A 27,989-nucleotide genomic window follows, 5' to 3' on the forward strand; every position below is an offset into this window, starting at 1 on the left:
TCTCCAATTGATCTTTCTGAGTTAACTTCAATAATTAATTCCTCCAAACCATCAACGTGTCTTTTAGACCCCATTCCTACAAAACTGCTCAAAGAAGTCCTGCCATTAATTAATGCTTCAATCTTAAATATGATCAACCTATCTCTAATAATCGGCTATGTACCACAGGCCTTCAAGGTGGCTGTAGTTAAACCTTTACTTAAAAAGCCATCTCTAGACCCAGCTGTCTTAGCTAATTATAGGCCAATTTCCAACCTTCCTTTCGTATCAAAAATCCTTGAAAGAGTAGTTGTCAAACAGCTAACTGATCATCTGCAGAGGAATGGCTTATTTGAAGCGTTTCAGTCAGGTTTCAGAGCTCATCACAGCACAGAAACAGCTTTAGTGAAGGTTACAAATGATCTTCTTATGGCCTCTGACAGTGGACTCATCTCTGTGCTTGTCCTGCTAGACCTCAGTGCTGCATTCGATACTGTTGACCATAATATCCTATTAGAGCGGTTAGAACATGCTGTAGGTATTACAGGTACTGCGCTGCAGTGGTTTGTATCATATCTATCTAATAGACTCCAATTTGTACATGTAAATGGAGAGTCGTCTTCACACACTAAGGTCAATTATGGTGTTCCACAGGGTTCAGTGCTAGGACCAATTCTGTTTACATTATACATGCTTCCCTTAGGCAGCATCATTAGAAGACATAGCATAAATTTTCACTGCTATGCAGATGACACGCAGCTCTATCTATCCATGAAGCCAGGTATCACAGACCACTTAGTTAAACTGCAGGAATGCCTTAAAGACATAAAGACCTGGATGGCCGCTAACTTTCTGCTTCTTAATTCAGATAAAACTGAAGTTATTGTACTCGGCCCTGAAAATCTTAGAAATATGGTATCTAAGCAGATTCTTACTCTGGATGGCATTACCTTGGCCTCCAGTAATGCTGTGAGAAACCTTGGAGTCATTTTTGACCAGGACATGTCCTTCAACACACATATTAAACAAATATGTAAGACTGCTTTCTTCCATTTGCGCAACATCTCTAAAATTAGAAATATCCTGTCTCAGAGTGACGCTGAAAAACTAGTTCATGCATTTATTACTTCCAGGCTGGACTACTGTAATTCATTATTATCAGGATGTCCTAAAAACTCGCTGAAAAGCCTTCAGCTAATCCAAAATGCTGCAGCAAGGGTACTGACAGGGACTAGAAAGAGAGAGCATATTTCTCCTGTTTTGGCTTCCCTTCATTGGCTTCCTGTTAAATCCAGAATTGAATTCAAAATCCTGCTCCTCACATACAAGGTCTTAAATAATCAGGCCCCATCTTATCTTAATGACCTTGTAGTACCATATCACCCTATTAGAGCACTTCGCTCTCACACTGCAGGCCTACTTGTTGTTCCTAGAGTATTTAAAAGTAGAATGGGAGGCAGAGCCTTCAGTTTTCAGGCCCCTCTTCTGTGGAACCAACTTCCAGTTTGGATTCGGGAGACAGACACTATCTCTACTTTCAAGATTAGGTTTAAAACTTTCCTTTTTGCTAAAGCATATAGTTAGGGCTGGACCAGGTGACCCTGAATCCTCCCTTAGTTATGCTGCAATAGACGTAGGCTGCCGGGGATTCCCATGATGCATTGAGTTTTTCCCTTCCAGTCACCTTTCTCACTCACTATGTGCTAATAGACCTCTCTGCATCGAATCATATCTGTTATTAATCTCTGTCTCTCTTCCACAGCATGTCTTTCATCCTGTTTTCCTTCTTTCACCCCAACCGGTCGCAGCAGATGGCCGCCCCTCCCTGAGCCTGGTTCTGCCGGAGGTTTCTTCCTGTTAAAAGGGAGTTTTTCCTTCCCACTGTTGCCAAAGTGCTTGCTCATAGGGGGTCATATGATTGTTGGGTTTTTCTCTGTATTTATTATTGTGCTATCTACTGTACAATATAAAGCGCCTTGAGGCGACTTTTGTTGTGATTTGGCGCTATATAAATAAAATTGAATTGAATTGAATTGAATTGAACTGAAAAAGAGATGTCAAACAGAACCGGCATATGATCAGAGAAAACAGGATCAGAGACTTTCAGATTAAAAACAGGCAATGAGTGTGCTAAAACCAGATCGAGAGTGTGGCCACACTGTTGCGTGGGTGCAGACACACATCGAACTAAATTAAAAGAATCAGTAAGATTTAAAAAGTCTTTAACCATGGGCTTATCTCACAGGTGTCGAACTCCAGGCCTCGAGGGCCGGTGTCCTGCAGGTTTTAGATGTGTCCTTGATCCAAAACAGCTGATTTAAATGGCTAAATTACCTCCTCAACATGTCTTGAAGTTCTCCAGAAGCCTGGTAATGAACTAATCATTTGATTCAGGTGTGCTGACCCAGGGTGAGATCTAAAACCTGCAGGACACCGGCCCTCGAGGCCTGGAGTTCGACACCCCTGGCTTATCTGGACAGCACACATGAATATTAAAATCCCCAACAATAAGAAAGGAGTCATATTTTATCATGACTTCAGTTAGAAATGCAGTAAATTCCTTTATAAAGTCCTTACTGTATTTTGGGGCCCTGTATATTATTGTGCACAGTACAGGGGGAGAACAGGCTATTTCAAACAGTAACAGTTCAAAACCGGAAAAATAAAATTCCAGTGAAACCTGTTTGCACTTGTAACGACCTCTGAAGATAGTAGCTACTCCTCCACCTCGACCAGATCTGCGTGGGACATTAAAATAGCAGCAGTCTGAAGGCAAAAGTTCTGCAAAGGCGCTGGAATCACTGGCAGTTATCCACGTCTCAGTTAGGCAGAGAAAGTCCAAGTAGTGTGACAAAAAATATTCCTTAAGGATAAAAGTCTTATTCGATACCGATCTGGCGTTTACCAGGCCAAATTCGGCCGGAGTTGAATAGTCACCAGACTAAGGCTACGTTCACACTGCAGGCGAAAGCGCATCAAATCCGATTTTTTCGCCCCTATGCGACCCGTATCCGATCTTGGTATGACAGTGTGAACGGCACAAATCCGATATTTTCAAATCCGATCTGGGTCACTTTCGTATGTGGTCCTGAATCCGATACATATCCGATGTTTTAGAAAGTGACTGCTGTGTGAACGGTCAAGTCGCATTAAATCCGTCTTTTACGTCACTGACACAAGACAGACGCCAATTATCAGCGCCGGAGAAGCGCCCGATAGGACATCGCGAATGATTTCCTACCATCCGGTTAAATTGTTGGGAAGACAATGTTGGAGAAATGTGAACATTTTATTTTTACTGTATTTTCTGCAGATTCTGACAGAAATCTGCAACTATCCTTTGAAGCACCGCTCCTCTAAAACAGCAAAAAGGATCATTATTAGGTCATCTACATTATTATGTAAATAACAAAATAACTTAAAGCAAAAATCTGGAAACATAAAGTCCGAAGTCTTTATATTAAGGGCAATCAGTCAAACAATATTGTTTGCTCTGGGTCTAAACAGAGCGAGTTCTGTGTGACATCTTCTTTTGCGCATGTGGACCGCTTTGAGCGTTCACACTGGAGAGCGTTTGATGTCGCATTTTATGTGTAGTGTGAACAAGCAGACAAAAAAATCGGATTTGATCAAAAAATCGGAATTGAGCATTAAGACCTGCAGTGTGAACGTAGCCTTAGAAGCTCGCGCAACATAACGCAGGTTCATGGATGCCTGGATGATAAACTCAATTGTTACACATGGTAGAGCAGAACGCTGATCATTTTATTACAGATGAAAGACTTTAGATAGTTTTTCAACTCTCAGTGATGCCACAGTGATCGTGTGATTTATGGACCTGCAGCGGAGTTTGAGCCCAGACACGGCTAGTGACGTCAGACTTAAAGACCGGATAAAGAGTGATATGAACATATCTATAACTTACCGGAATGAAAATGTCTGGAGCACACCAACAGATATTTGGAGATGGAAGAGAACTGGATATCAGCTCGTCTCACAGCTGCTATCCAGACTAGACGCCTTCTTTTGGTAACATCCGATACATGAGCTGCCTCATGTTGCTTCCAGGTGGGGAAAGAATGAAAAGATAAACCATTTTCAACCTTATTCCCTTGCCGGTCGTGCGATCTAACATTACAACCGACCGCACAGCAAGTACGAACCATAGCTGGTGTTATCCGTGTGCTTTCGCTCCTCTTTCGCTAGTGTTTTGTTTGACCCAGAAACATGGTTCCTCAACCAAAAATCCTGGCCACGCTCCCTCTCGTGACATCACGCTCCAAAAGACCTATTAGGCTAATCGTTGTGTCACTTCCGGTGTTTCAGACAATCCCTTTCTGTCAAGGATTTTTAATTTGTTGCGTTTTTTAAATTTGTTGCGGTTTTTTAATGTGTTGCGGATTTTTAATTTGTTGCTGTCACGAGTTCAAAATATTGGGGATGGATACAGGAGGAAAACCAAAATAACAACACTGGTCCGACCGGGTCAAGTCAAACGATGATTTTAATGAACTCACGTGTGGGAGATGAACACTGCACGCAGACAGCATAAGATCTCTCACCGAAAACCACACAACAATAGTTTTTAAGAAAATCAGGGTATTGGAACGCCCCCTCATGCGTAAAGTAGGTGCAATACAATCAATGTTGACAACTTTTAACACATTAAAAGAACATCTTCTTCTTCCCGAGGCCAGATCCTTCCCGGTAATCTTCTAACTCTGCTTATCCCCTGGAACAAACAGTCTCTCCTGCAAGCATAATCAAACAGCTACAAGGCTTTGCAGATTGTTATTTAAATATTTGAACTCTCCCCTACACATGAGTTTAACTACTGCTTGTGTGTGTGCGTGTGTGCCTCGACCTCAGCATTTACTCTGTCTATAAGGACAGAGGCCAACTCTTCATGTGTGCAATAACCTAACTGAAACCATACATGTAATATGTTAAATAAATGTTCTAATCAAATGCCACTATTCAAAGCTTAATAAAAGAATATAAATGAATAAAGGATCATGATGAATAACATGGTATATGTGTTTTGTAAGCATGTGCGGCCTTCTACGCTCTACGTCACTTCACTCAATAGATCAGCCAGACATCCCGCTGACTGTAGCTTTTAACCCTTACTGACGTGAGCACAACTCCATAATAAGCACCAAGCGGCAATATGTATAAAGATGATCATGGTTACACCTGCAATGAAAGATTATATGATTATACTAACACCTGTAAATAGAAGATCAACATGAGGTTATAACAATCACTGTAATACAAACGTTAATGTAATGTCAATAGCTTCAATAAATGCTTTAATGCAACGCTTATTATATGATTCTAATGCAGTGATAAAATAACAGTAAAATATCCCTTCTCATTGCGGATTTTTAATTTGTTGTGGATTTTTAATTTGTTGCGGTTTTTTAATTTGTTGCGGATTTTTAATTTGTTGTGGATTTTAATTTGTTGCGGTTTTTTAATTTGTTGTGGATTTTTAATTTGTTGTGGATTTTAATTTGTTGCGGATTTTTAATTTGTTGCGATTTGCACTTCCCAGCCACCGTAAAAAGTACCTAAAATACATTATACATATAAGTTATAATATATTATATACAAGTGTAGCTGCGCATTGGTTAATTACCCCCCTCAGATTTTTTGAGTTCTGTAAGTTGTGAGGTAGGACCTCCCTGGATTTTAATTGCTTATCCAGCTGTGTGTGTGATATTCTCTGTTTAACTTAGTTTGTTGAAGTGTTCAGTTTTTAGTTTGTGCAATATTATATTTTTACTTAGGTTGTGTTTTTGTTCATATTTGGTATTTATAGTTATCATTTTTAGATTTTCTTCAAGGTTGTTTTATCTGTCCTCCTGTGTTCCCTTTGTCAAGGCTGCCTTTCTCTTAGATCTTCCGTGCTTAGTCAGTCTTGTCTTCATGTTTATTTATCTTTTGTCTATGTCACGCTCTTTTGTAGGTAGTGTAGGTAGAATGGTAACTGGTGAGATGCCGGTTTCTGATTTTGTGGCATACTTGCAGGCCGTAAGGCTCTGGAGGAATGTAGCTGGGTGAACGTCCACATGATAAGTGAGTGGCGTTCTAATTTTGTGTTCCTATAATCCAGAAGAGTCGGTAGGCAGAAGGACAGGCATGAGGTAACTGATGAACTGGTCAATGCTGGTCTTAGGTACCATCGGGCGACCATGGCTCAGGGGGTTGGGAAGGGCACCTGTAACCGGAAGGTCGCTGGTTTGATCCCTGGCCTCTCTGTCCTGGTCGTTGTGTCCTTGGGCAAGACACTTTACCCTACCGCCTACTGGTGTTGGCCAGAGGGGCCGATGGCGCGATATGGCAGCCTCGCTTCTGTCAGTCTGCCCCAGGGCAGCTGTGGCTACAACTGTAGCTTACCTCCACCAGTGTGTGAAGGTGAGCGTGAATGAATAATGTCATTGTAAAGTGCTTTGGGTGCCTTGAAAAGCGCTATATAAATCCAATGCATTATTATTATCCTGCTGATTGCCACTGATGGACGACAGGTGGAGAGATACAGGTAAAAACTGTACAATATAAAGCGCCTCAAGGCGACTGTTGTTGTGATTTGGCGTTATATAAATAAAATTGAATTGAATTAAAATTACTGGACACTCCCACGATCATGACAGGCTATTGCCTGGGTGTCTGGTACGCAGGGCCCACAGATGAGAACAGGAAGCATGCACAGAGGCTAACACTGCTGAAAAAATTGTTATTTTTTATTTATTTTATTTTTTTTAGCTGTCCTCCGCCACTCCTGGAGGCCATCAACTGCTCCTCCTGTCTCAGGAAAACAAGGGCCATCACAGGTGGCCCCTTGCATCTTGCCTACCACCTGTTTGACCCGCTGCCCTCCAGACGGTACCTTAGGTTTATAAGGGTCTCACACCTCCAGACTCACAAACAGCTTTTTCCCCTGGGTTATCTGGATTGTAAAAAAGAGATCATTTATCCTTCAGATGCAGATGTACAGCTGAGTGTAAAGGTCTCTCTTTCGAGGATGCCAATGTTAAAATTTTGGACAGAGAAGACAAATGGATTGAAAGAGGAGTGAAAGAGGAGGTGGCTACGACACCAACAGTCTGATGTCTATAATCCAGTTTTTGAGATCCCTTCCCAGACACCTTAACATATAACACTCACATCCTGGGCCATTTGACCTCAATAAATAATCTAAATCACATGATAGGGTGGGGCTAGGTTTCACTATGGGTTCACCTGAAACCTTGGCTGATTGTGTCCCACACTGTTTTCACACCTTGGCTCGTGTGATTAGGTAGAGGATCAATATGGGGTCCATGACCCTCTTGAGGACACTCCCATAAGGCTTAAAATCTGGGACTCTCAACCAATTGCGCTTAGAACTGAAGAAGCTTCTTGGATGAGAGGTGAAACGTCTTCAAGAAAACTTAAAGAAGTCCAGACGCTTTTATTTCCAAGCTCCTTAGACTACGATGACCTGGATGACTGAGAACCTTCACAGATACATTTAAAATGCTTCTCCTCACATACTTCAATGATCAGGCTCCATCTTATTGTAAAGACCTAGTCCCATCTCACCCTAATAGAGGTGACTTCTGATTCTTTAAAAGTATAATGGTAGGCAGAGCCTTCAGCTTTCAGGACCTTCTGTTGTGGAACCTGCACCATCGCTTGCCACGTGGCCAACCTCTGGACGAGCTTCGCCGTCGCCGCTGGACAAGTCAGGGGTGCCAACGTTCTGGGCAGATTCCCTCTAAAGTAGGTTTGGGAGCATGGCTCCCTGGCCTCAGTGCCGCTGCAGCGGAGGCGGACGCACCTTAGCGGCATCCGCATATACGCCTCGCCGGCTTTAAAGTCCGTACTGGGTCCTGTCTGGTCTGTGTTGTTGTTGTCATTCGTGAAGAGTTCAGCTGTGCGCTGAAATGCTGCAGCTGTGTGTATGTGTAACGTGACAGCAACAGCAATAAAAGATGCTGCAAAGCATGGAAATGTAGACGGGTCTGCTGCAGTATGTTTATGAATTGAAAGACTGATTACAGGAGAACCGCCATCCATAACCCCCAAAACCAGCAGAGAGCCAAGTAGAATTCCACCAAGCGCGAACAGCTAAACCTCATAGAAGATGAAAATGCCATTTTGGATGTCGCCAGAATTGTGAGTCTGCTTGGAGAGCTGTCTTGGATGACTGTGTCAAGGAGGGAGCGTTTAGATGACGCTAGTGAGAGCACTTGAGAAGTAAAGGGAAGCCTTGAGGAATTATGCGCACAGCAGAGTTCAGATGTCTTAAAAGGAGCGATAGAGGACAGAACCTGGCATGCCAGTACATGAGGGTTTGGGTGGTGCTTTGTGAATGCAGGATAGATGGCAGAGAAGACTGGCAACACTGTGCCAGGAATGTGCACTGTTATATTTTGTGAAAGATGTATAGATGGAGGGAAACTGGAATCCCAGTGGGGAAAGCTTGCTGCTACATTTGTGAAAAAGGGATAGAGGGAAGAGAGACTGGCATCCAAGCACAGGCCGAAGGGGCGGTGTGGCAGCAATTTTTCACACCAGCCTATTAATCAACGAAAGACCAAGACAGACTTTTAATTCATTTGAAAGCCTGATGCTTAGCCTTGTCCACCCCAGCTGTAAAACTCAGAAACCAGTCTTACTTGTTACCATCTATCGTCCACCTGGGCCTTACACAGAGTTTCTGTCTGATTTCTCAGACTTTTTATCTGATTTAGTGCTCAGTTCAGATAAAATAATTCATGTGGGTGATTTTAACATCCATGTAGATGCTAAAAATGACAGCCTCAACATGGCATTTGATCTGTTATTAGACTCAATTGGCTTCTCTCAAAATGTAAAAGAACCCACCCACCACTTTAATCACACTGTAGATCTTGTTTTAACATATGGTATAGAAACTGAAAATTTAACAGTGTTTCCTGAAAACCCTCTCCTGTCTGATCATTTCCTGATAACATTTACATTTACAATAATTGATTACCAGCAGTGGGCAGTGGGTAGTAGACTTTATTACAGTAGATGTCTTTCTGAAAGCGCTGTAACTAAGTTTAAGAATATAATCCACCCACTGTTATCATCTTCAATGGCCTGTACCAACACAGAGCAGAGCAGCTATCTGAACGCTACTCCAACAGAGGTCGATTATCTTGTTAATAATTTTACCTCCTCACTACATATGACTCTGGATGCTGTAGCTCCAGTGAAAACTAAGGCCTCAAATCAGAAGTATCTGGCTCCGTGGTATAATTCTCAAACACGTAGCCTAAAGCAGATAACTCGTAAGCTGGAGAGGAAATGGCGTGTCAAAAATTAAGAGGATCATCATTTAGTCTGGAGAACTAGTTTGTTGCTTTATAAGAAAGCCCTCCGCAAAGCCAGAACATCTTACTATTCATCACTGATTGAAGAAAATATTAAGCATTAATTAATGCTTCAATCTTAAATATGATCAACCTATTAATTGGCTATGTACCACAGGCCTTCAAGCTGGCTGTAGTTAAAACTTTACTTAAAAAAAAAACATCTCTAGACCCAGCAGTCTTAGCTAATTATAGGCCAATCTCCAACCTTCCTTTCATATCAAAAATCCTTGAAAGAGTAGTTGTCAAACAGCTAACAGATCATCTGCAGAGGAATGGCTTATTTGAAGAGTTTCAGTCAGGTTTCAGAGCTCATCACAGCACAGAAACAGCTTTAGTGAAGGTTACAAATGATCTTCTTATGGCCTCTGACAGTGGACTCGTCTCTGTGCTTGTCCTGCTAGACCTCAGTGCAGTGTTCGATACTGATAACTATAATATCCTATTAGCGCGATTAGAACATGCTGTAGGTATTACAGGTACTGCACTGCAGTGGTTTGTATCATATCTATCTAATAGACTCCAATTTGTGCATGTAAATGGAGAGTCCTCTTCACACACTGAGGTCAACTATGGTGTTCCACAGGGTTCAGTGCTGGGACCAATTCTGTTTACATTATGCAGTGGAACCCCAGCTTACGAAGACCCCATTTAACGACAAATTCAAGTTACGAAGGCAGATTTTTGCCCGTGGTAAGACAAAATGCCCGTGTAATGAAATCCGTTTGCGAAATGCGTTTCGCTGTTCCACGTGAAAGACGTATTGTTGTTGCAGTGCGCTATTTCGTGTGCTTTTCGTTTGCAATTAGCCTATCGTTCATTCATAATGGGGCCGGCATAAGGCATAAATATGAGCAAGTTTAAAAAAAATATCATTGCACAGTGTACGCACATTAATTAACATAAATGTAAGTTTTAGTTTTAATGTTTAAATTAAATTCCATAATGTTATGTACATGTAGACGTACATATGTATGCATGCATACATATGCTTTCTTCAGCCTCCACCAAGAACTTCGTCTTCAGCCAGCATCGCCTCACTCAAAAGGCGATGGAAAAAGGTGACTTACGAAAGACCCTCTGGAACGAATTAATTTCGTAAGTTGGGGTTCCACTGTACATGCTTCCCTTAGGCAGTATCATTAGAAGACTTAGCATACATTTTCACTGCTATGCAGATGACACCCATCTCTATCTATCTATAAAGACAGATAACACACACCAATTAGTTAAACTGCAATTAGTTAAATTGCAGGAATGTCTTAAAGACATAAAGACCTGAATGGCCGCTAACTTTCTGCTTCTTTTTTTTTTTTTTTTTTACTTTTTATTTTATTTATTTAAACAACTCACTTGTCTAATACACATACAGTTTCTTCAGAATAATAGAATACTAAGAGAGTCACAAACTTAAGGGGAAAAAAAGCAGAGAAATTAGAAAGAAAAAGAAACAAACAATATATATATATGTATAAAAATATAAATACATATATAATAATAATTAGAAAAATAAGATAAAGTAAAAGAAAAGAAAAGAAAAGAAAAGAAAGAAAAAGGAAACATGCCTGTGGTGTCAAACATTTCAATCATTCATTTCAAATTCTCTTTTTTTGTATGCCCATCTTCATTCAGCTGTCTTTTTTTGTTGTTTGTTTTTCCCTTTTGTTGTACGTCAACCATTTTCCCCAGTCCTTCAAAAAGCGTTCTTCCTTTAATTTCAGTTTATATGTAAAGTTCTCCATCTCCATAATGTCCTCCACAATTGCTACCCACTGCTTCTTTCCTGGTGTTTCTGTCTTAAGCCAGTTTTTGGTGATGGCCTTCTTTGCTGCCAAAAGGAGAATCTTAGCCAGGTAACGATCCTTTACATCTAGAGTACCTTCCAAGTATCCTAGATACAAAACAAGGCAGGTTCTAGGAACTATATAACCTAATATATCACAGAGAGCTGAGTGAATTTTGACCCAGAAAGTGTGAATTTTTCTGCATTTCCAGAAAATGTGTGTATTAGTGATGGTAAATTTGATTCTTTTTACTGAATCGAGTTTTAATGAGTCACTCACCAAAGTGAATCAGGTTTTTTGAGTCATTTGAGTCACTGAGTCAGTTGACCAGAGTGCAAAAAATGTACATTTTCACTCAAACTTAATTTGTTTCTCTTTTAATGTAAATCCTACTGCTAAGATGAGTGATTCTTAAAGAAAACAACTATTTTATATAGCAAAAAAGAGCAAAAGAATTTCTAAAGGGAACATTTATTTTGTTTATTTTTATTTTATTAGTATTTTCCTTACATGTGTCAAATATATATTTTCTCATCTAAATGTCCACTGAGCTGTGAGCCAGGGGGCGGTAGTGCGCCTTAACATTGGTTGCCAACCAAGAAGAAGAAGAAGTAGCTGCGAGCCAGGAGGGAGGGGGTGAGTGAGTGAGTGAGTGAGTGATTCGTTCGCTCTATGATTCAGCACAGGAGGGAGGGGGTTAGCGAGTCATGAGTGATTCGCTCGCTCTATGATTCAGCACAGGAGGGAGGGGGTGAGCGAGTCATGAGTGATTCGCGCGCTTTATGATTCAGCACAGGAGGGAGGGGGTGAGCGAGTCATGAGTGATTCGCGCGCTTTATGATTCAGCACAGGAGGGAGGGGGTTAGTGAGTCCTGAGTGATTTGCTTACACTACGATTCAGCACAGGAGGGAGGGGGTTAGTGAGTCCTGAGTGATTTGCTTCCCCTACGATTCAGCGCAGGAAGGGAGGGGGTGAGTAGCTCAAATGTGCTGTTAGCATGTTAGCAGAGCGATACTACTGTGAACCGAGGAGCTATTGTCTTGATGTGAGCTTCTACTCAGGGTTTTTTCTTCCAGTTCAGAGCAGAAATGTTTTTGTTAAGATACTGGATGTTGTGTTTTTCTTCACAATTTGATTTATAAGCTAGATATATTTCTACTAATGAAATTAGTTTGCTAACAGCAACAGGGATGAGTCAGTGAGTCAGTTGCGCTTGTGAATCATGATTCACGAGTCAGTAAAGTGATTCTCGAGTATTGAACGATTCGTTCATGATTCGCGCATCACTAGTGTGTATGGTCTGGTTCATCCCATCCACACAGCCTCCAACATTGTTGTTGTGTATTGGTTTGTTTATTTTTAATCTTAGGTGTAATAAAGTAGCGAATTTGATTTTTCCAGATGAATTCTCTCCACTTTAATGAGTGAGTTGTATTCTTATGTTCTTTCCATGTTTCATACCACACCTTCTCAGTGATTTCTTCATTCAGCTCTCTTTCCCATTTTACTTTAACATATACAGTTGATTCCTGTCTTGATTCCATCAAACATTTGTATAGGGTAGACACTGTTCTTGAAATAACACTTTTATATGCTAGCATAATTATTTTTATAATAGGATGGATTTTGTCTTCCTTTATTTTTATGTTTTTATTAAAGTAATCTCTCACCTGTAAGTATCTAAAAAAATCCTTGTTTTTTAAGTTGTATTCTCGTTTTAATTCTTCAAAACTTTTAATTTCTCCTTTTTTGATTAATAAACAAATTGCTGTGATTCCCTTTTCATTCCAATTTTTAAAACCAAGATCCAGTTTTCCTGGTCTAAATTCTTCATCGAAGGCTATCCATTTTAGCAAACCAAGCTCTTTACCAACTCTTAACTCCTTTACTGTATCATACCATACATTTAATGTAAAGGATATTATCGGGTTCCTATCTTGGTCTTTAGTTATGTATTCAGGGATCTTTTTATACCCATGTTTGTTTGAATTGGGACATTGAGTGTGGGGAGCTCAACATCCTTCCAGCGAGCCCCGTAATCGTCACTACACCAATATGTTATCTGGCGTATCTGTGCAGCACGAAAATATTCTTTTAAATTAGGAAGCGACATTCCTCCTTTCTCCTTAGTGAGCTGTAAAGTAGTGTATCGTACTCTTGGCCGCTTGCCTTCCCAGACAAATCTAGATATATACTTATCCCATTCTGAGAATTGGGTTTGAGGTATGCTTATCGGAAGAGAGAGGAATAAATATAACAAGCGTGGTAAGATATTCATCTTTATCACATTTATCCTGTCACTAAATCCTAACGGATATGTATTCCATCTTTCCATATCCTGCCTTATCCTGTTATTTATATGTCCATAGTTACTTTGATATAGTTTGGCATAGTTTTTGGTTATATTTATACCTAAATATTTAAGGGTTTTTGCCTCCCACTTTATTTCCCATTCCTTAAGATTTTGAGTTGGTGTACAATTAAACATTAGAACTTTAATAGCCCCACATTTAGTCTCCATATTGTGTTTTTTGGTCTACCTTTAAGATAGATTTTTAAGTAGATAGCACTATGATCCGACACATCTGCCACTCCAATCCAACAATCTGCTATTATATCTCGATTCCCTTTTCGCATAAAGAAGTAGTCTATTCTTGAATATACATAATGTGTTGCTGAATAATGACTATAATTCCTCTGTAGCGGATGCAAAGCTCTCCAGACATCAAAATAGTTAATGTCTTCCAATGTATATCTTACTAATTTTGGAATTGAATTTTTATTTTTCTTCAGGCTGGTTGTGTCCAAATCACTATCTAATATCACATTGAAATCTCCTCCACAAATGCATATACCTTCTGCTTCTAGCACAAGAATATCAAAAATTAATTTAAAGTATTCCTTATTACTTTCAGGGGGGGCATACACATTCATCAATGTGACCATTGTTCGATTAATCACACCTTTCACAATAACATATCTACCTTCCTTATCCTTTATTTCTTTGTGAGATTGAAACTTAAGGGAATTAGTTATGAGAATTGCAACCCCTCTTTTCCTAGAGTTTGTATGAGAGCTGTAAAAGGTGTTTTTGAACCCAAATTTCCTCAATTTTTCGTGTTCTATTTTTGATAAATGAGTTTCTTGTAGGAAAGTTATCTGTGTCTTCTCCTTTTTCAGTTTAGTGATAATCTTGGCTCTTTTAACTGGGTTACAAATTCCATTAACATTTAAGGACATACACTTTATTTCTTCATGAGTAGTGAGCATTATCCTTTTGCGATCTACTAGCTATCTTTTGAGACCCCCACAGGCACCCCATTGAACCCTTGTTTAAACAAAACATTTTCATTAACAAATTACAACTCAGTTTAACTATGTACAGATAAGAGGACTTATCTGTACATAGTTGTTGTTCCTCTCTTTGTTTTTGGGGGGTATGTCTCTCATATTGAAAGGGCCCCCCTCCAGTAATGAGATATGACTCACGAAAGATTGTCACACTCATACTAGTCCTTATTATTGTGTACTGTCCATCCCTGGCCAACTTTGTGTTTCCATATAATCCTACCAGACACACCTTGAATCCATCTTGTTGTCATACGTCTCCATATACGCCTCTCAGGCATTGTTATCGTTATGCTGAAATTCTTGAAGTCTCTCTCGAGCTCGCCTGCTAGCCACCCCAGCATACGTGGGCCGGACCGGTTCCATGTCGCTGCCCCAGTTGACAGACGTCCTTCAGTGCTCTCTCTCTCCCGGCTGTTTATCCCTTTTTCCACGTTGTATCCTCTCTCTTGCAGGTCGTTAGCAGCCTCCTCTGCGTTGCCATAAGTTTTCACTCCATTTGGCCAGTGGATTCGCATCTTGCTGAGAGGAGTCTGAAAACGGATGCCTTCTTTCTTTAATATCTTTTTGATATTCACGTATGCTTTACGTTCTTGCACCATTCTCGCTGAGTAGTCGTGGTCAAAATAAACCCTGCTTCCGTCCAGAGTGACTATTTTCTTTTCCCATGCCTTTTTAAGTATTATCTCTTTAGTTGTGAATTGTTGGAAATTGACAATGACTGACCTTGGGGGGAGACCCGCTGCCGGTTTCGGGGTTAACGCTCGGTGTGCGCATTGAATCTGGAGGTTGATGTTAATATTAAGCTGCTCTCTGAGCCAGATTTCCAGAAACTGGGCCAGCGATTCTGCCTTAGATTCGGCTCCCTCTTGTATTCTGTAGATCCCCAGATTGTTACGTCTGGATCGCAGTTCCAAGTCATCCAATTTGGTCATCATCGATTTTTGTTCTCTCATTAGTTCTGTGAGGGTTTGATTGGCCTCGTGGCTCCACGTCTCTATTTCTTCCGTGCGGGTCAGTGCGGCTTCTAATTTCCCTTCTTGTTCTTTAAGTTCTGTAGTCATGCTCTTAAACTTCTGGTCGATGTCTTCTTTGAATTTAGACAGTTCGTGTCTCATTTGGCCGGTAATTTCTTCTTTGAATGTCATGAAGTCTGATTTCAATTCGTTTTGGAGGGATTGAATTTGTTTGCTAATACAATCCAGTCCGTTTTGAAACGCGGCCATATTAGCTTCGGGTGCTAGCTTGTCCTCATTGTTCGGATGTTTTATGTCTTTACCTTGGGTGTCCGTAGTTTTTTTATTCTTTACTTTTGTTGTCCCTCCGCTCATCTTCCAAAGTTGTTTTGTCTCACGCTTTAATTCGTGTTTTAGCGGAGTTTATCTACTTGGCTTGTGGGAGCTCTGTACTTATGCGACCATACTGCTCTACCGTCACACCGGAAGTCCAATTTTCTGCTTCTTAATTCAGATCAAACTGAAGTTATTGTACTCGGCCCTCAAAATCTTAGAAACATGGTACCTAACCAGATTCTTACTCTGGATGGCATTACCTTGGCCTCCAGTAACACTGTGAGGAACCTTGGAGTGATTTTTGACCAGGACATGTCCTTCAATGCACATATTAAACAAATATGTAAGACTGATTTCTTCCATTCGTGCAACATTTCTAAAATTAGAAATATCCTGTCTCAGAGTGATGCTGAAAAACTAGTTCATGCATTGTCAAAGGAGTTTGCAAAGAAAAGCGTCTGGACTTCTTTAAGTTGCTTGAAGACGTTTCACTTCTCATCCGAGAAGCTTCTTCAGTTCTAAGGTCAAATGGCCGAGAGTCCCAGATTTAAACCCAGTGGGAGTATCCCCCCAAAGAGGGACAAAGGACCCCCTGGTGATCCTCTAATCACATGAGCCAAGGTGTGAAAGCGGGTGTGGGACCTAATCAGCCAGGGTTTCGGGTGAGCTCATTGTGAAACCTGGCCCCACCTTGTCATGTGAATTCCTGAGGTCAGATGGCCCAGGATGTGAGTGGGCAAACTCCTTTGACTACGATGACCTGGATGACTGAGAACCTTCACAGACATAGTTCATGCATTTATTACTTCTAGGCTGGACTACTGTAATTCACTATTATCAGGAAGTCCTAAAAACTCCCTGAAAAGCCTTCAATTAATCCAAAATGCTGCAGCAAGAGTCCTGACAGGGACTAGAAAGAGAGAGCATATTTCTCCTGTTTTGGCTTCCCTTCATTGGCTCCCTGTTAAATCCAGAATTGAATTCAAATCCTGCTCCTCACATACAAGGTCTTAAATAATCAGGCCCCATCTTATCTTAACGACCTTGTAGTACCATATCACCCTATTAGAGCACTTGGCTCTCACACTGCAGGCCTACTTGTTGTTCCTAGAGTATTTAAAAGTAGAATGGGAGGGAGAGCCTTCAGTTTTCAGGCCCCTCTTCTGTGGAACCAGCTTCCAGTTTGGATTCGGAAGACAGACACTATCTCTACTTTCAAGATTAGGCTTCAAACTTTCCTTTTTGCTAAAGCATATAGTTAGGGCTGGACCAGGTGACCCTGAATCCTCCCTTAGTTATGCTGCAATAGATGTAGTCCCATGATGCATTGAGTTTTTCCTTTCCAGTCACCTTTCTCACTCACTGTGTTAATAGACGTCTCTGCATTGAATCATACCTGTTATTAACCTCTGTCTCTCTTCCACAGCATGTCTTTATCCTGTCTTCCTTCTCTCACCCCAACCAGTCACAGCAGATGGCCCCGCCCCTCCCTGAGCCTGGTTCTGCTGGAGGTTTCTTCCTGTTAAAAGGGAGTTTTTCCTTCCCACTGTCGCCAAAGTGCTTGCTCATAGGGGGTCATATGATTGTTGGGTTTTTCCTCTGTATCTATCTACTGTACAATATAAAGTGCCTTGAGGCGACTGTTGTGATTTGGCGCTATATAAATAAAAGTGAATTGAATTGAATCCTGGTGCCAGAAAATTTTGCAACTACAAATTGCAAAGGAGGGATAGTAGAGCAATAAACTGGCAACCCAGTGCCCATAAGTGTTTTTTTATTTTTTTTATTTTTGCAAATGACAGATGGCAGAAGCTGCCAATCCAATACCAGAAAAGCAAGCTGCATTTTGTGAATGAGAACCTGGCATCCTGGTGTCAGGAAGTTTACTGGTGCATATCGCAAAGGAAGGACAGTAGAGCAATATGTTTTTTGTGTGTTTTTTTGTGCAAATTATGGATATATGAAGGAATCTGGCATCTGGCACAAGATAGTGAGCCTGGGGCTCAGAGACAACGTTAACTATAGGAGATGCTTGCAGATGCTTTGGGCACCATCCCCACTAACAGTATTACTAAAACCATTTAGCTCATTTACATCACTGCCTAGAAGCACTTCGGTATAAGATGAACCTTCACAGATACAAAGAAAAAGAAGATTGGAAGCCAAAATCAGGAAGGATGTTAGCTAACTAATGATAAAGAGGCACAACAGGGTTTCCATAACAGAGGGTCTGGAATATACCATACAGAGACTCACAGCTCTGGTCACTTAGCTGAAGAGATATACCAGAGAAGCAGAGGCCAAAAGAATAAATGGCCTGTTCTCCATAGGGATCTATGGAGAACAGGCCATTTATTCTTTCATTCTTTCATTTATTCTTTCATCTTTCATGGTGTATTGTCAGCTACAAGGGGGACACCTACCCAGAACTGAAAATAAGCAATATTAGAAGAACATCTGAGAGAAAAAGGTGTCACACTACACCAATGCCAAGTGGCTGGTGGGCCTAAGAGTAGGAAAAAAGCAACCTCCAAGAGATCAGCATCACAAAGGAAGGTATCCAACAATAGCATGAAGAGTTGGAGAGTGCCAGGACCAGACATTATCCCACACCTACTGAATGAAGAAGTTAATAGCAATCTATGGATTGCAGTACAAATAAAAAGTCTGCTAACAGTATGTACTCATTCACACTGTTCAACACAGGACAGAACAATAACTATCAAAGAGGATCCCTAAAAGGGGTAAAACAACATCTGTCAGGTTTTGTGTGGAGGCGAGGAAGAAGGAACCCAAACGCAGGACTCGCAAGTAGGTTAAGACTGGTGAAGGTTTATTATAAGGAGTGGATGAACAGAGGGTGAACGGACACTGACTGGCTGGACAACTGAATGGCTGACTGAACTGAGAGAACACTAACGGGACGACAACATAACATCACACGAACATCAATGCCACGACAAAGAACTGGTGAAACCCAGGAGCTTAAATACACAGGTTGAATAATGACAATGATTGGAAACGGGTGAGTACAGGGCTGAACATAATCTGACTAATGACACAAGCTGACATGGGAAAAACAGGAAGTGAGAACAGGCAGGAGATAAACAGTGAACATGAACTAAAAGTACTGGGTCACGACCCAGAAACCCATGCATATATATATATATATATATATATATATATATATATATTATATATATATATATATATATATATATATATATATATATATGTATATAAAGTGCCTTGAGGCGACTGTTGTGATTTGGCGCTATATAAATAAAAGTGAATTGAATTGAATCCTGGTGCCAGAAAATTTTGCAACTACAAATTGCAAAGGAGGGATAGTAGAGCAATAAACTGGCAACCCAGTGCCCATAAGTGTTTTTTTATTTTTTTTATTTTTGCAAATGACAGATGGCAGAAGCTGCCAATCCAATACCAGAAAAGCAAGCTGCATTTTGTGAATGAGAACCTGGCATCCTGGTGTCAGGAAGTTTACTGGTGCATATCGCAAAGGAAGGACAGTAGAGCAATATGTTTTTTGTGTGTTTTTTTGTGCAAATTATGGATATATGATATATATATCTATATATATATAGATATATATATGCACATGCTCTTCTTTCTTATTCAGCTATTTATCAATAAGTGACTCAGAGTCACCTATTATACATATATATATATATATATATATATATATATATGTATATATATATATATATAAAATATAATATATATATAATAGGTGACTCTGAGTCACTTATTGATGAATAGCTGAATAAGAAAGAACAGCATGTGCAAAAAGGGTGTAGCTATTGCAGTATACAGTGTGTTAAGTGGATGAGTTGTACAGGGAGATGGACACCGGCAGGAATCATTTCCTGTGTCGTTCAGTGGTGCTTTTTGGTAATCTCAGTCTCTCACTGAACGTGCTCCTGTGACTGACCAGCATGTCGTGGAGTGGGTGGGAGGTATTATCCAACATTGTCTTTATCTTGGACAACATCCGCCTCTCCAACACCACCTTAAGGGAGTCCAGCTCCATCCCCACAACATTACTGGCCTTACGGATCAGTTTATTGTAACTTAACAGAGCGAAGAATTTCTACAATTCTACAATTTCTACAATTCTCCCCCATTCTGTCTCTTCCCCTTGTAGCTCACTGATGATGGATCTGTTCAGCAGAGGAGAGCTGGGGCTGCTGGGAGGAGGAGAGGGCCTCAGAGATGATGTGGTTGCGCATGGCATCCACTGGTCACCCAGTCGTCTGCCAGAAGACATATATCCGCCGTCTGGATTGGCCCTGGCTGCTGCCTACCATGACATCAAAGTGCGACTAGCCACTCTGGAGAGGGAGAACAGTAGCATTAAAAGGAAACTCGAACACTACGAAGTCAAGGTGGAGAGCAGCAGGCACACACACATATCCACACATCCTAGACACATACACAAAACAGCATACAGTAACATTTCTGTGTTGGGAATGCTTTGTTTGTGCCCTGCCCCCCAGTTCCCTATGATTACTGAGTTTGGAGAGGAGACAATACTGTGTTGTTCCTGTGAGCCCATCATCAAAGACACCAGCACTATCCAGTCACAGACCACTAACCTACAACAAAGGATCAACTCCCTCACTCAGGAGGTAAAAATTAACATGCAGTACTCTTCAACTTCTATGAGTGGGTTGTCTTAGTCCTTTTATATGACACCAGTTAAAAGTGTGTACCTGCATCTGCAATTCCATTCTCCCCATCCAGTACAAACATGTTCCACTCTGCACTATTTGAATCAAGTCTCTTATGTGAATCATGTTGGGGGGTTTTCTCTGTCAGCCTTGTTTGGATTTTTTGTAATCTGACAAATAGTGAACACACAGCCGAGTATCAGGCAAAACAGTGATGAGACATATGCAGGACTGTCCTGTTATGATGTTGCATAGCAGTCAGGACCACAAGCACTGTACTTGCACAGTGAAGCTCTAATTCAAGGAGTTTAAGAGAAATATTACATTAACTGTTCTGGAAGTCTCTCATTTTCAGATTAGATTAACTATCATGCCCTCATTGACATACTTCAGATCCTCAGACTGAAAAAAAAATGCTAAAAAAAGTCCTAGGGGTTACCTCTTGGAACAGCAAAGCAATAACACACATTTGAGCCATGACAAATGTCTCAATAACTAGGGGGCCTTTAATGAAAGAACCTTTTCTCCTTTTAAAATGTAAAATTATATCACAACATATCTTCCTGAAATTTAGATACCTGCAGTATACTGTATTTCATTCGGGAATTAATTGAAATTGTTAGAAATAATTTTTCTCAGCTCCAAAAGAGCAAAGAGAGAGAAGAGAGACTGGAAGAAGTCATCCAAGCTTACGAGAAGATTCACCTGGAGAAAAGCAATGTCCAGAGAGACTTAGACAAAATGGTAAATACATACAAACATAATAATGTGTTTTTACTGTTAAACGCATTTTGTGCTGAGGTATTTCCTAGCAGATTGGGTTTCAGTTGCAATTTGCTGTGTTTCTATTTGTATGAAACAGACAACTCTAGTGGAGCAGCACGTGGACAGGATCCGCATCCTCGAATCAGCTCTCAGGCAGAGAGATAGTTCCCTGCAGAAACTCAGCACTGAGCTGCACAGCAAAGACTTACATAAGTCTCAACTCCATGCCAGTCTAGACATACTGAGAGGTGGGTTCTTTATATATCAGGGGCACATCTGCTTAAATAAATATCTATGGTAGCAGTAGGAGAAATATCCTAATCCATAAAGTGCAAGTAGAAACTATACTGTTTGTAACGGTCATAGATATAGTTCAGGATTTTTTTATTTAAAATAAAACAGATTCACAAATTCATTGCTTTACATATTCTATTCCCGCTATTCTTCTGTACCAACAGCAGTGCGGGCCATTCCTGATGAATGCTATAGAGCACTATTAGCCTTGTACAGTGTGTGTGGCATTGGGTCATAGTCTGTCTTGTAGTCAATCCAAGCAATGCTGTCTGGTCTTCTCCACTATTGGAGGGCGATGGCCCTCTAGTATGCACTCTGCGCTCATGTGTTTACTCATGGGCCTATTCAGCTTGGTTGCTATGCCTTAGTAGAGCTTCTATGTTGTGGAGATGCAGGTAATTAGCAGGTTTGATGGTACTGGACCCTTTTGAGGATCCTTCATGATTAGGATTGTTCTTCCATGTGTTAGTGAAACACCCTAGTAGTGCTGCCAAGCATCCATGATCTGTCTGTCATAGTGTGGGTGTTCAGGCAGTCTGAGACCTGTTTATTCTAACCTTCGAGGACAGGTTTTACTTTTCTCCTCCCTTCAGGGCAGAGCTGGTCTCTACTGTGGTCTAGATACACCTGCTCATCATAGTTGGATTTTCAAAGTCATAATTCAAGAAGGGAATCCTTTCTTGCAATGGAACATTTGCTCTAGGGCATGATCCGGACAGAGGTTGAATAAGAAGGAGGTATGTCTGTGAAGGTTCTCAGTTACCTCAGGATGGAGGTAACAGTGAACAGAGTTGACCACCCACAAAGTTCTGGGACACACTTTCAGGTGAGGTCAGGGGCTGGTCAGCTAAGCAAACTTTAAAAGAGCCTGCAGTAAAAACAAGTCAGCCCTAAGTACCGCTTCATCTCCTTTTTGGTTTTGGGACACGGGCATGATGTGATGGTTGCTGTTTTGTCCATTTAAGGGTGCACGTGCCAGCCTTCCAAGTGGTATCCCAGATACTTTACCTCCCTCCATCCCACTGCTTTGGGTTGACTGTGAACCCTGCCCACCTCAGGGACTCCAGGATCTCACCCGCTGTATATTCAACCCCCAGGTGTCACTATGGATAATAGATGGCAAGTAGATGGCAGCATATGCAGCACATGGAAGCAACACCCAGCACTGGAAAGCAGCTGAGGCTCCAAACAAGCCGAAAGGAAGTGTGACGAACTGGTAAAATCCTTAAGGAGTGGATAAAGCTGTTTTTTCCCCCCTTAGAGTCTGGAGAAAAGGGAATCTGCCATTAGCCCTTGGTCAAAGTGAGAAGGATCTAACCAGTCCAGAAGCTTTTCGAGCCAGACCATGGGATAAGCATCAAACTCATTCACCTTGTGGTAGTCTGAATCTCTCTCCATCCTTTAAGGAGGTTTAGGGTTAGATCTGTGTGGCTCCACTCCGCTCCAACAGCACCACTTCATAGTCAATGTGTTGGTAACACTTGTCGTGTGACCAAGAATAGCCTTTGCCACTTGGTGAGCTGGATGAAGGGAGCAATACAAGCAATTTATCTCCCAGCAAAAATTATCTTAGGTGCTGCTGATGTTCCTCGGTCTAGAGCAAATTTTCCCATGATAACCTCCCCAGTGTGTGTAGCTTTGCTTTTAGGTCCAGAACATATTGAATTTCATTCTTACCTGAGCTTGGACCTTCCTCCCAGCTTTCTTTAATGATGTCCAGCACCCCCTGTGGCTTCCTGCCGAACAGCATTTCCTTGCTAACGCTGCTCAAACTGGGTTACAGTGCGAAATCCAGAGCAGGGAGATATATGTGAAGCTGTCATTTCTTTTTTTCATTTTCATTTTTTTTTTTTTTTTCAGATGGTTCAGGGCCGACACTGCAGAGCTCCTGCAGTCTGGATGCCCTTTTGGACCTGAAGGTGCAGCAGCTGGAGGCTGAGCTGGAGGGTGCGCAGAACCAGGCTGAGGGGGCTTTTCAGAGAGAGAAGGCAATGAGGGCTGAGGTCCAGAGGCTGCAGCACGAGGTAGCAAAGCTGCGGGAAGCACAAAGACAGGTACCTCTCAATTGCTTTAAATTCTTACCTGGCCATGATCGAGTATAGATGGACTGCAGGACATTGTGACCTCACAACTGCTGTGGGTTCAACAAAGCACACTTAGGCAGCCATGTCTAAGTGTGCTGCCATGCAGCCATGCTTTAATGTTAAAGCTTAAAAGCTGCAGCTATTGTCAATTATATGTCAGGTTATTTTTCAACAAATTCAACAAACAAATTACAGTCCTAGACTGCCACTTGCTGCAGGCTTTCAGAGTTATAGTGGTAAAAAAAAACAAAAACCCTTCAATTAAATTAAATGAATAAATCTTCAGAAATTGTTAGGACTGTGGATAAAAGGAGGATACTGAGGATAGTCCAGACTAAAGGTTTTCAATCATTTAGCCCATGCATAGACTTTAAGATTTATTTTACATACTCCCAAATATTAATTTATAATAATATTAATTTATAAACATTTATCATTTTCAGTCACATCTCGTGCTTTCCTTTAGTGCTTGGTAGTTCTAACCACATATCCTTGTGTGTCTGTGTCAGCCACAGGACCTGTCTTCTCACTGTGAACACTGTGACGTAGAATGGATAAAGAAAGCTGGCGATGAACAGTAAGTCTAATTACAAAGAATATTTAAATAGAAGTTTATAGTTCATTGTCTTATGGGTGTGTATGAATGTGTCTGTGTGTGTGTGCTCCAGGGTTAACCTGGCATTAGCTTACACGGAGCTCACAGAGGAGCTGGGTCATGTTCGCTGTCTGGCTGCAAAGCAGAGTGACCTTCTGCAGCATGTCTCACAGGAGCCTGGTAAGTAACCTGAAAGAGTGACTAATTTGTGGATTTTATGGTAGACTATTTGTCAGAGAGACTTGTCCTGTAGATATGCTAAAAGTCTCTACCAGCTTGAAAGTTTTTCATTTTAATTGCATGTACTGTACCCACTTACTGGAACAGTTTTTGTACCGAGGCTCAAGTGTTACAGTGAAACAGTAATAAACATCTACTTTCTTTCATCTTAGTTGATAGCTGATAGTTTATAGCAACTCATGTTAGCTGTGAAGTTGTTGGGTCATGATGGAAGAGTTCAAACATCCTCTGAGTCACATCAGACTGCAGGAGGTATAATCAGTCATCTGTAAAGATGACCATACCATGGCCACTGCAACTTCTACTTGGATTCTACTTGATTGGAAGCTATGCAGTAACTTGTTGGACACATGTCAGCACCCACAGTAAACTTAAGTGAACTATCTATGGGACAAACCCTACAGCCACTAAGTTAGCTATTGATTTTGCTTGCTGATAGTCTTCACAGTTCTTACACATTTAACAAAAAGCTTGAAAATACAATAATGAAATTGAAAAGAAAGGTAATAAGGATAAATGAAGGTAATCAAGAACCAAGCAAAACTATGATTTTAGTTCATATCTATCTGCACATATCAAGGTAGGCTAAATCAGTGTATGTCAGCAAAGTAATACGATTTGGTACTCTTCCATTGGTATATGTATATGCTCTCTTGTTGCTAGAAGTGCAATGTAAATGGACTCTGTAAAAATGAAATATTCTCTCTTGTGTGTCCTATGTACAAGAATTTCTACATGTAACATTTTTCTATCTTCACCAGCCTACTTTAGCAATCACCATTACATTACAGCAACATGAAATTACACTAAATCTCCACCTCCAGCCTTACTTCCTCACTTAGCCGCTCTCTAGTCATCTAGTCTTTAAACTCAGAACTATGTAGTAATGTGTAATTTTGTGTAATGACTGGTGTTATGTTTAGACAAAGCAGAAGTTTATCTCAGGTCTGTTATTTCCTTTCTTTATTCATCTTTCTCTCCCTCTTGCACAGCTCCTCAGCATCTCTCCCCAACCTCTTCCCAGCGTGCCTCACACTCCCCTGACAGACTCCTCCCCACTCCCCTATCGCCTATGTCCTCAACTGAAGGGCCCACCTCCTATTCCCATCAGCAGACTAGCAGCCGCCTACGAGCTAAGTTCCAGGGTCGCCGAAGTTACTCAGAGGTTAGGCTCCACATTTTAGTAGAACATGAAAATGACAACTATATTGTGAAATATTTTTATGTATTTTATTTTGTACTGATCTTTGCCTCCCGTTTCCAAGGTATCTGACACATCAGTCAACCAAAAGCCCCCAGTTCACCTGTTAAGGGACCCAGTATCTACGCTTCCCAAACCCAGGCACGTCCATGGGGACATGCAGGCTTACAGCCAAACCAAAAGTCAGCTCTGTACCTCACTCGTGGGTTTGGTCAGACCAGCATCAGCTCACGGAGCTGGAGTGGAGAGAGGAGGAGGAAGGGGCATAGAAAGGTGTGCTGACAGCGGCCTGAGCAACAGTCCTCGTCACTGTGTTCTTGACCTGGACTTTCCTGTGGCTGCTGAGGTGAGAAGTAGAACTTGTATTCACTTAGTTCTTGTTTTTCAGATGTTATGATGAAACGACGGTTGGTAACCCATTTTAGCAGTGAGTGCTGGGTAGGGATGGGTACTGGTATCCGGTGCCATACTGACATAAACGGTAGTAACCAGACCTAAAAGTAGCGCACATTTCAGTGCTTTATTTCGGTGCTTTTTTTTTACTGAGATGTCATACACTTTGGATTCTAGCCAATCATTTACCTTTGCAAGCGTAGTAGGTGGGCCCAGGTACGTACATTCTTTTAGAGCAGAGCTACAGATTAAAAATGCCCAAGGCCAAGCGGTCAAAAGTCTGGCTGTACTTCACAGCAAAAGATGCAAACTCAGCAGCCTGCAACAAGTGCTTTAACCCTTGTGTTGTCCACGGGTCATTTTTGTCCTCTACAGAAATCTTTTGCTATCAAAAATATGTTTTTTATTCATCAAATGGTCTGAAAATAACAGAAGTTATTCATTACTATACTATGCATGATTGGAATAAGTTTTAAGTAATTTGATTTATTTATGGGGTTTTTATTCGATTTTATAACACCTGTTGTCCTCGTGGACAAAAATGACCCCAAAGTACAAAGTGTTGCAAAAGGCCGTATTTTCACAACATACTGCTATCAAACATCTTTGATCTTGGATCACTGATGTTTGGGGTCAAGCACTGGTCATAACAACCACAACAACAACAACAACAGGCAGCACAATGAGGAGGCAGGTGCTCTATATTCAATAAAATGTTATTTATACTGCGCCAAATCAAAACAACAGTCGCATCAAAGTGCTTCGTATTGTAAGGTCGACCCTACAATAATACATACACAGAAAGTATGCTCACAAGCCTCCATTGCACTAGAGATTTGCATACTTTGATGAGCATACTTTTTTTTACCATGTTGTGCAAAGCAATGACCAGTAGGACAAAGCACATATTGTCCTCTAGTATAATGAGGAGGAAGAATCAATGTTCAGGAAGATCCAGGGTTAGAAGATATAGAAATATTGTCAATATTTAGAGCACATGCTACCCTTTCTCTGAAAAAGCACATCACCCACCTGCAGAAGTGGAAGAAGGCTATGAAGTGAAGAAAAGTGATGAAGAATCTGAACTATGTTCAAGTAGGTTCTTGGGCATCCAGGGCATTGTAGTCTGAGGAACTTGGAAAGAAAGTGACTGGGCTTCTTGAAGTTTCTTGAGTTTTCAGAATGTGAAACTGAAATAGAAGATGTGTCAGAGGACTGCACATCATCCATTTCAATTATGATGAAGACAAAGAATCAAGCAGGAAAGAGGAGTCAGCTGAGACGGAGGAATATTTGCAGTAATGTGAGGAAACATTGATCTGGTCTTCTAACATCCCAATGACAGACGATGCATGACTCTCTCATGTGCCACAGAGAAAGATAATCTATCACAGTCCAAGCACATATGCCAGGTCCCATACTCCTTCATTGGCTTTTCTACTCGAGCACTGAACGCATTATACACAGTGTTCTGCTTGTATTCTGCTTTTTAACGTTCACATGCCAATGGATGCATCAGAGACCAAGTTGGGGTTCAGTAACTTGCCCAAGGACACCTTGGTAAGAACTCCAGACTAGAGCACACAGAGACTGAACCAACAACCATCCAATTAGCAGATGAGCTGCTCTACAGCTAACTCAATGACGAACAAGGAGGGACAACGAGAGGGGAAAAAGATGGATCAAATGCAGCTGTAGTCTTATGTGGGTATGTTGATTCTACATCCGGTGGAGTCGCTACGGACAGTTTATGACATCCTGAGTCTGGTAGAGCAGTTTTAAAGGTGACACAAGATTAATCATAGAAGCGCAAAAAGGATATAATTTCTTGATAAAGACACAATAGATGATCATCATGCAGGGCCCCGCCCGTCGGGCTATATGATCGCCGACTGGAGATATCACTAGCTCCGCGACGTTGGGCTAGCGATTTTGC

The 27,989-nt window shown here is 41.1% G+C and overlaps 1 protein-coding gene across 1 annotated transcript in view; it reads left to right on the forward strand.

Annotated features, from left to right (window-relative positions):
- LOC100693931 (TANK-binding kinase 1-binding protein 1) overlaps nucleotides 1-27,989 on the forward strand; it is an 84,897-nt gene that overhangs the window by 35,530 nt on the left and 21,378 nt on the right. Inside the window, exons 2-10 of the mRNA XM_019355253.2 lie at nucleotides 19,956-20,196; nucleotides 20,308-20,439; nucleotides 21,121-21,225; nucleotides 21,344-21,494; nucleotides 23,401-23,594; nucleotides 24,134-24,201; nucleotides 24,293-24,399; nucleotides 25,452-25,624; nucleotides 25,725-26,006. Of these exons, the coding sequence (XP_019210798.1) occupies nucleotides 19,956-20,196; nucleotides 20,308-20,439; nucleotides 21,121-21,225; nucleotides 21,344-21,494; nucleotides 23,401-23,594; nucleotides 24,134-24,201; nucleotides 24,293-24,399; nucleotides 25,452-25,624; nucleotides 25,725-26,006 (1,453 nt within the window). The remainder of the gene's footprint in view (nucleotides 1-19,955; nucleotides 20,197-20,307; nucleotides 20,440-21,120; nucleotides 21,226-21,343; nucleotides 21,495-23,400; nucleotides 23,595-24,133; nucleotides 24,202-24,292; nucleotides 24,400-25,451; nucleotides 25,625-25,724; nucleotides 26,007-27,989) is intronic.

Source organism: Oreochromis niloticus, linkage group LG4 (genome assembly GCF_001858045.2).
Source record: "Oreochromis niloticus isolate F11D_XX linkage group LG4, O_niloticus_UMD_NMBU, whole genome shotgun sequence".
Taxonomy (NCBI): Eukaryota; Metazoa; Chordata; class Actinopteri; order Cichliformes; family Cichlidae; genus Oreochromis; species Oreochromis niloticus.